This window comes from Carassius auratus, unplaced genomic scaffold, assembly GCF_003368295.1.
Source record: "Carassius auratus strain Wakin unplaced genomic scaffold, ASM336829v1 scaf_tig00214575, whole genome shotgun sequence".
In the NCBI taxonomy this organism is placed as follows: Eukaryota; Metazoa; Chordata; class Actinopteri; order Cypriniformes; family Cyprinidae; genus Carassius; species Carassius auratus.
The window spans coordinates 807,910-816,748 of NW_020527719.1; the positions used below are offsets into that span (position 1 = coordinate 807,910).

General features: G+C 36.3%; 1 protein-coding gene across 1 annotated transcript; it reads left to right on the plus strand.

Annotated features, from left to right (window-relative positions):
- The first annotated feature begins 536 nt into the window (after nucleotides 1-536).
- On the plus strand, nucleotides 537-8,478 carry LOC113092398 (pyridine nucleotide-disulfide oxidoreductase domain-containing protein 2-like). Its single transcript, XM_026257987.1, has 16 exons — nucleotides 537-745; nucleotides 1,482-1,501; nucleotides 1,597-1,690; nucleotides 1,905-1,978; nucleotides 3,181-3,336; nucleotides 3,514-3,667; nucleotides 3,812-3,873; nucleotides 4,781-4,878; nucleotides 4,978-5,119; nucleotides 5,224-5,358; nucleotides 5,740-5,812; nucleotides 6,148-6,304; nucleotides 6,507-6,661; nucleotides 7,589-7,695; nucleotides 7,849-7,969; nucleotides 8,132-8,478. The coding sequence occupies exons 1-16, from the start codon at nucleotides 628-630 to the stop codon at nucleotides 8,200-8,202; spliced, it is 1,737 nt and encodes a 578-aa protein (XP_026113772.1). The 5' UTR covers nucleotides 537-627; the 3' UTR covers nucleotides 8,203-8,478.
- The last annotated feature ends 361 nt before the right edge of the window (nucleotides 8,479-8,839 follow it).

The window sequence follows — 8,839 nt, forward strand, 5'->3', positions numbered from 1 at the left end:
CTTCTCTAGCTACTCTGGCCTCAATATTAGTAAATGCACAAAAAGTCTCTATTCTGATTTTTAGGCTGATGAATACTGACTGAACTGAGTCATTGGAAAGCAGCAATAAAACCAACAAATAAATGCTTTCCAGCAGAATCAGTGCAAAGAAATGTCTGATTTTGCTTAAAACATATTATGGGTATGTCTAGTATTTTTACATTAGTGGTGTCACATTCTAATCACTTTCACAGCTTATACTGTTACAGATTAATATTATACATAAGTGTAATAAAATACTATTTGGAAAAAAAGTTTCCATTACATTATTATGTCTTTTTTGTATAATAGGCCTATATATATTACTGTACTGTTTGTTTTTACTATTGATTTATTATTTTAATCCTTTTTTTAAACATTAATTTTAGTTAGTTTAATAGTTTAGTGTATTATTTATTTATATTTAAAATTTTACTTGTTTTATCTCCCCAGGTTCCTAGACCCTTTTTTTTTTTGCGTGTGGGGGAGGAGTGTTCCAAAGGAGATAAAAGTACCTTGTACTTGGAGTTTCGCCGCAGGCCAGTTTACTGTAGAAGGGGCGAAGCTTTGGAGTTTGAGCTTTGGGTTTGAGGGCTGTCAGAACTCGTCATGGCTGCGGCTGTCAGGGCAGGTTCATGGCACAGAGGGGTTATATCAGTGGCACGGCACGGCAGCCACAGCAGCACTGCACTCAAACCTCAATATGACGCAGTTATTATCGGTGCAGGTAGGCTACAGACATACATGCATGGTCTAAAGAAACAGAACAAAACTGTAACATGGCTGGGCGGGGCTTTTTTTCGATTATGAAAAATTATAATTATTTAACCTGACCTATTGACTTTGTATTTTAACTTAATTTTTATATTACAATCTATCGGTTACGTTGTATAGCTAGAAATTAAACCACTTTTAAAACTGCGCGCTGACAACGTGTCACGTGGCGCCTGTAACTTTTCTCAACGCTGGGCTGGAGGGACCAGTCAGAGTCGTTTTTGAGTCGTCGTGGGGGCTGTCGTTAAAATACTTTCATCGAAACTTGAGATAAAATGTAACGTATATTTATGAACCAGATACTAATGATTTGAAACAATTAGTTTTAAACGATTATGATTTTCTGTTTACAAATGTCCCAATGAGATAAAAACGTCCAAAGATTTAATTTGGCTCCATAAGGAATTCGCTATGCTGAGCCTCCATGCTTCCCCTGCAGGAATAAAAGTTTATGTAACTTAGCTGTGAAACCATGCAGTTTTCTGATTTTTATCATTTTTATTATATCTAAACATGCTTTTGCAAACACCAGCGTTCTTAGAACCGCACTCATACTTTGCTTCATAAGTTTCAGGAGATAATAATTGTAGGCTATATTATTAATCGGCTATTATTCAACAACATCTATTAAATGATTTTAAAATTTAGACTCCTTTAAACAAAAATACAATTATTTTCTTTATTTGTAGGTCACAACGGCCTTATTGCAGTAAGTACACACCAAATCTGATGTATCTCATGTATTGGACCACAACAGTTGCACAACAGTTTCTTGTTTGAAACCTTCTGTTGTGATTTACCCAGTCAGCATATCTGCAGAAGGGAGGCCTGAAAACAGCAGTCCTGGAGCGCAGACATGTACTTGGAGGAGCAGCCGTATCTGAAGAGATTATTCCAGGTGCAAGTTAATGTAATGTACTCTAAACCCCCTACAGACTGGTCAAAGATCAGTTTCTCAGGCACTCTGTTATTATCAATAATTAGAAATTCAGAACTGATAAAGTAAGTAGTCTAAGCATTGTAAGTCAAGGTTTCGGATTGACCCTGAAGATATATGGAAATTGAATTGTGTGAATCAATGTTTTTTGCATGACTTTGGCTGTTTATTTCAGGGTTCCACTTTTCCAGGGCCTCTTATCTGCTCAGTTTACTGCGCCCACACATCTACCAGGACCTGGAGCTCAAGGTGATGTTCATTGATGTTACATGCCTGATCCTCTCTTGTTATTGTTTAAAACTGATCAGCTCCCCTTTAACTATCTCTAGTGCCCCGTTTACACGTACATGGTTATTTTGAAAAATGGCCTTAGTTTACACGCAAACGAGAATTCGCCTCTGAAACCCATTCTTTCTAAAAACTCCGGCCAGAGTGGAGATTTGGAAAATCTTCGTTTGCACGTTTGTATGTTAACTGAGACAAACGGGTGTTTAGGCAGTCAATGTCACAGTATGCGCCAGGGCTCGCACCTACAGTACGTTAAAAAAGTGCGACCTATCCTTACATGTGATTTTCGGTATTCTGATTGGCTTACGTTAGCTTGAGCTTCTCATTACACTGCCCCCTACAGGTTTGGCATGCTCTTAACGGCATAAATACACGGGTACATGTAAATGAACACTTTTCTGAAAACTGACATGTGTGCTCAATGTTATTTTTGAAACCGGAGATGTTGAAATGTCCGTTTATGAAAATAGCCGCCCACGTGTATACGTTGCCTCAATGGTGTTGTGCCTCAGACGGACCTGACAAACATTGTAAAAAGAAGCACAGTTAAGAATACTTTGTAGTTGCATGTTTTTTGTTGTTGTGATAATTATGTATAATCATTTAAATGTAATATTAAATGCATTTTTTTCTTTTTTAGACTTGTCTTGTATTGATGTATTGATCTTTTATTAATCAGATAAATGCAGCCTTGATGAGCGGAAGAGACAATAAACATTTTACTGATCCCAAACTTCTGGATGGCAGTGTAATTTAATAATTACTTATGTTGTCTTTAAAATGTATATTTCCAAGTGTTTTGATAAGCATTTATGACCATTTCTATGTGAAATACTTCTATAAAAAGCATGACAGAAGATTATTAAAACAGTGATTTAAAATGTACTTTAAAGTAATGCTTTTATTCTGACATTATAACATGCTTTCCAGAAGTGTTAAGAAACACAGCAGATTCTTTTCAGGAAAGTATCAGTTTTATTTTATTATCTGCAAGTGTAATTTTTATATTTACTTTTAAGATTTGAAGGACGCTACGATTGCACTTTCAGTACAAGAAGCACACTTCTTTTTCACAAGGAGAAGAAGCAAGTGGCAGATGATTAATTACTTTTTTCCTTTCAAGCTAAAAATGCAGTTCTCCACTGTGTGTCTTTTTTGTGCAGAAACATGGCCTCAAGGTGTACATGAGGGACCCCTATTCATTTACCCCCATGTTGGAGGATGGTGTAAGAGGGCGACCACCACCGTCTTTAACGCTTGGAGCTGACCTGGCAAAGACCCAGCAAGAGATTGGCAAATTCTCGGAGAAAGATGCCAAGGTTCAATTTCACTGACAAGAGGAATTCAATTTTTGCAAGAACACTTTCATGAACTTGCATGTGACACTAAAAACAAAATACTGTGGCAACTGCCTACACACCCTTCTATGTCAAATAATGAACTAAATATAATTAAATTATGTATTTTTTTCTCTTCTCTTTGTCCAATCACTATAGGTCTATCCTGATTTTTTATCCTATTTGGAAAGACTGGCCTGTGCCATCCACCCTCTTTTAGATGCTCCACCTGTTGACATTCCAGGACTGACTCAGGGCTCTTTGAGAAAGAAAATTTCTGCCCTCAGGAGCTTGAAACCTTTGGTGAAGTCTGGTAATGATGTTTCATGATTATATAACACACTGGATTTCCCTTAATTGTTCTGCTGTCGCTCACCTAAGTACAGAGATTCTTATAAGACAAGTGTTTATAAAACTAATAAATTAAAGACAAATTCATGTTCTTCCATGCTAACAGGGTTGAAGTTGGGAAAGAATATACCAGATTTCTATGAACTTGTTACAGCTCCAGCTATGAAGGTGGGTTAAGATAGTACATCATTTTGAATACATTTGACTGAATAATTAGCAGACCCCAAGAAGGTCATTCCAAGGTCTAACATTGTAAATAATTTGCAGTGTACTGTAAATGTACAGATTATCAGTATCCAGATTGTCCTCTGATAAAAAAAATAAAATACAAATCTTGCCTTCATTTACACTGGTGGTTAAAAGTTTGGAATAATTTAGATTTGTTTAAATGTTTTTTAAAAAAAAAAGACTTCCTCGTTGCCTTTTTGTCTATCACATTTTAGAAATCATCAGAAGTTATATATCACTTGAAAACATAAAATCTCAAAATTCATCTTTTAAAACCCATTTTAAAATCAGACATTGCATTACCATGTAAATGGTACATCAAAATCATGTTACAAAATGTTTTCAGTCATGAATTATAAAAATATATGTTTGTATCATGCACATTCAAGTCTATCTTCAAAAACGTGAGTGACAGTTAACAGGTTAAAGAAATATCTTATGCTCGCTAAGTCTGAAATAGCTGCTGAAAAGTCAGCTCTTATCACAGAATAAATTACATTTTAAAATATATTAAAATAGAAGTTATTTTAAATCATAATAATGTTTCACAATATTATTGTTTTTACTGTATTTTTGATCAAATAAATACAGATTGGGTGTCTTAAAAAAAATCTAAACTATTGCAAAATCTAGACCAATAATGTATATGTAAAGTTTTACCTGAAAATACAGAAATTACATATTACATATTACATATGAATAATTCATTTTTGGCTTTATGAGCATTGCCTAAGGAATTAGGCTAATTATTTGTGGTTTTGAGGATGTGATTCATGACATGAATCTGGCATTAGAAGCTTATTTGTTTGGAATGTAATTGTTTTTTTTTTTTCGTTTTTTTCTGTAGGTGCTCAATCGCTGGTTTGAATCAGAGCCGCTGAGAGCCACACTAGCCACTGACTCTGTGATTGGTGCAAACACAAGCCCAAATAATCCTGGAAGTGGGTGAGGATAGTTTGACATTTAGAACAGATTCAGAATATGTTGTGATTGTTGTTGTGGACACTGGATGTTATTGTGGAGACTGTATGCTCAATCTTGTAGATATGTCCTGCTGCATCATGTCATGGGTGAGCTGGAGAAAGAGAAAGGTGCCTGGGGTTATGTGGAGGGAGGAATGGGTGGCGTGTCTCAATCGATCGCCCTCTCCGCCCGGTCTCTCGGAGCAGATATTTTCACAAACAGGGTTAGTATTCAGGAAGTAGGTGTAGCTGTTTTCTCAAGCACATTTATTCAAAAGAACCGTCTGTCTCACGGATATTAATCTGTGGCTTTCCTGGGGGCCTGTAGGATGTTGAACAGGTCCTTGTTGGTCAGGATGGTTCTGCCAAAGGTGTTGTGCTGACAGATGGAACTGAAGTCCACAGTAAAGTGGTTCTGTCCAATGCCACTCCCTACATCACCTTCAAACAGCTCACACCACAGGTACAGACCTGAAGTCCTAAGACCGTGTCAGGTCTGCTTGTTTTCAGATGCTTAAAAAAGTGGTTCACAGTTAATGTCATCCTATTCTGTCAGCACTTTGTTGTAGCCTTGAGCTCAAATCACTTTATCTGTGTTTACTCAAGGAGTGACCCTATTCTTTGACCAGCAACACTGTCCACATGTGAGTTAGTTCAGTTTAGAGTAGGATTATATATCGATATATACAGACGAAACATTAAGAATCCCACTGAATTTATTTTTATTAGTCCAATGTAAAAAATTATAATAGTAATGTGGAAAAATTAACAACCGTTTTACTTAAATGTTAATGACTGTCTGTTAAAGTCTGAATAATTGATGTCTGCGGTTGTCCTGGTAAAGGATGCCCTGCCAGAGGCATTCATCACGGCTGTAGATCAGATTGACTACACCTCTCCTGTTACCAAGATAAATGGTAAGATTACAGAGAACTGAATACTTCATTTCATCAAACTAAATATCCATTTCAAGAAAGGAAAAAAAGAAGATAATTATGTTTGCGAAATTATATTTCGAATTAAGAATCCTTGAACACTCGCATAACCAAGACTTTTTGAAACATTTAAACGTTTAAAGAAATCACGTTTTCATAAACTAATGGTAACATTAGCAAAACATTGTTGGAACGTACATTTGTTAGCTAGGGTGCTGCCTTGCAAGAACTGTAATTTAATGGAATTCAGTTTGTCTTTTTCCAGTATAATTGTCGATTGGAATATTCTGTAATCTCTGTCCTTTGCAAATGAACAGTGGCTGTAGACAAGCTGCCTAATTTCTTGGCTGCTCCAAATAGTGCGGATGGAAAACCAGGTCCACATCATCAGTGTTCAATCCACCTGAACTGTGAGAGTGTGGAGGTGCTGGAAGAGGCCTACAGGGAGGGCCAGCGGGGACGCCCATCCTCCAGGTGGGCAAACCTGCTGTGGTGCTTATAATGGAACAACTAATATTTGCACATTACACACTGCATTTGCAAGTCGTGACCAGAGTTTCACAGGCAGCACATCTGTTGCCGTGAACAGGGTTTATGGTGATGGTTTTCCATTCAATGCACCGAACCACAGCGATTTACATGATATCCCGATTTATCTTCTGGTGTTTTTGTGTAGGCCTATGATAGAAATGACTATCCCCTCAGTGCTGGATCCGACTCTAGCGCCCCCCGGCTGTCATGTGGTGTCTCTTTTCATCCAGTTTACGCCATATTTGCTGGAGGGTTGTCATGCGTGGACTGACGAGGACAGGGGGAGATTTGCTGACACAGGTACCTGATGACCTATTTACATTTTTTTTTGTGCCGTTTGTGTGCACAGCCATTATAAGCCTTGTGTTTGTAAAAGGTCTTGGAGGTCTGTCAAAGTGTAATACAAACAGGTTCGTTGAGTTCTTTTTTTTATGTTTTTGAAAAAAAAGTATCTTATGCTTGCAAAGGCTTCAATTTTAATCAATAATATAAAAAACGGTAATACTGTGAAATCCTATGACAATTATAAATAACTGTTTAAAATTAAAATTAAATGTAAAAATTGCATTTTAAATTGCAATTTATTCCACTGATGGCAAAGCAAAATGTATGTTTTCAGTGTCACATGATCCTTCAAAAATCATTCTAATTTGCCGTCTTTGTGCTTAGGAAGCATTTCTTAATATTACCAAACCTACCATTCGTGTAAGTAAAAAGTGGGTAAAGTAGTTTTTCATTCAAAAGTGGGAAAGTCGTTTTTTAAGTAATAATAATAATACCTTTATTCACAAAGGATGCATTAAATTGTTTATTAAAAAGAAATGACCATAAAGACTTATTTAATGATTTCTATTTCAAATACATGCTTTCAAATGATGCTATTAATCAAATAATTCTGAAAAAAAAAAAAAAAATTAAAGGTTTCTACAAAAAAACTGTTTTCAACAAGCCATTAATAATATTTGAGTAATAATAATAATTGCACCAAATCAGCATATTAGAATGATTTCTGAAGGATAAATAATTGCAATAATATTTCAGAACATTAGATGAGCCAGACCCTTCCTCCACCTTCATCATCAAAAAACTCACACTCTGATAGATGGGAATGCGATGAAATCGCTACTGTTAAACACAGAGACACCGTTTGTGCTACTGCAGTGATATCGCATGCCTTAAAGTAATAAGATCTTTGTTGTAATCGGTCCTTTGTTTCCTGTTTCACAGTGTTCGACTGGGTTGAGCGTTACGCACCTGGATTTAAAAAGTCTATAGTTGGCAAAGACATTTTAACCCCTGCTGATCTGGAGAGGGTCTTTGGTCTCACTGGAGGGGTATGGATATTTAAATTTAATAAACTTGGAAATTTTAATTAAGTAATTTTCACAATCATACAGAATGTTTTTGTCTCTTAATCTCTCATTTGGAAGTTAGTTTGCACCTCGTACCATTCCAAACATTCAGTACTTGTATTTTTTATGCCACAGAATATATTTCATGGCTCAATGTCTTTGGATCAGCTTTACCTGGCGAGACCTTTGCCCTCTGTCGCAGACTACCGCTCACCAGTCAAAGGACTGTACTTATGTGGCAGTGGCAGCCATCCAGGTCTGTGCCTGAATAAATAAAAGCTAAAAGAGTGCGTGTTAGGTTTAGAAATGTCATCAGTGCGATATCACATTTCATAAAACCAGGTCAGGTAAATGCTGAGCTTGATGTGCTTGACCTCCCCTGTGTTTTCCAGCGTTTATGTAACTTTTTCTCATTCAGGTGGAGGCGTCATGGGTGCAGCTGGCTGGAATTCAGCTCTCAGAGTTCTAGCAGATTTCAAACGACTGTGATCTTGGCCTTCAGTGGGAATTGTCATTTTCCAATGGGATGTTTTAATGGAAAGAGAGATTACGACAAATAAGAAGTGTGTTTAACATTGTATGTGGTTATTCTGTATTTTTAACACTACCAAAATGTCCATATTCTAGAATAGTCCATGTATTTTTTTAGTGAAATGTTAATAAATGTAAAAATAGTTATAATAAATATACCTTAGTCGGTGTAGCAATATATTTGCTTTTTGATAGGAATGAAAATGAGTTGTGAGGGCCAAAATACGAGTCCTAAAACCAATAATAATGCCTCCAGTGTCCATGATCTAGAATGGTTTGTACTGTTTTCCGTTCTAAATTGTGCTTGATCTGCATATTTCTCTCCTGAGTCAGACTAGATGACTGTTTCAATGGAGTAAGAAATATATAAAAAAATTATAAAATGGAATTAAAACTTCTTAATGGATTTGATTATTACAAGCTCCCAGGATTTTGCTTCACAACATCTATTGATGGACTGGAGTCTTGTGGATTACTTATGATAATTTTTTTCAGCTGTTTGAACCTTCATTTTCAGGGCACCCATTCACTGCACTGGTGAGCAAGAGATGTAATGCCACATTTTTCCAAATCTGTTCAAGATGAACAAACTCGT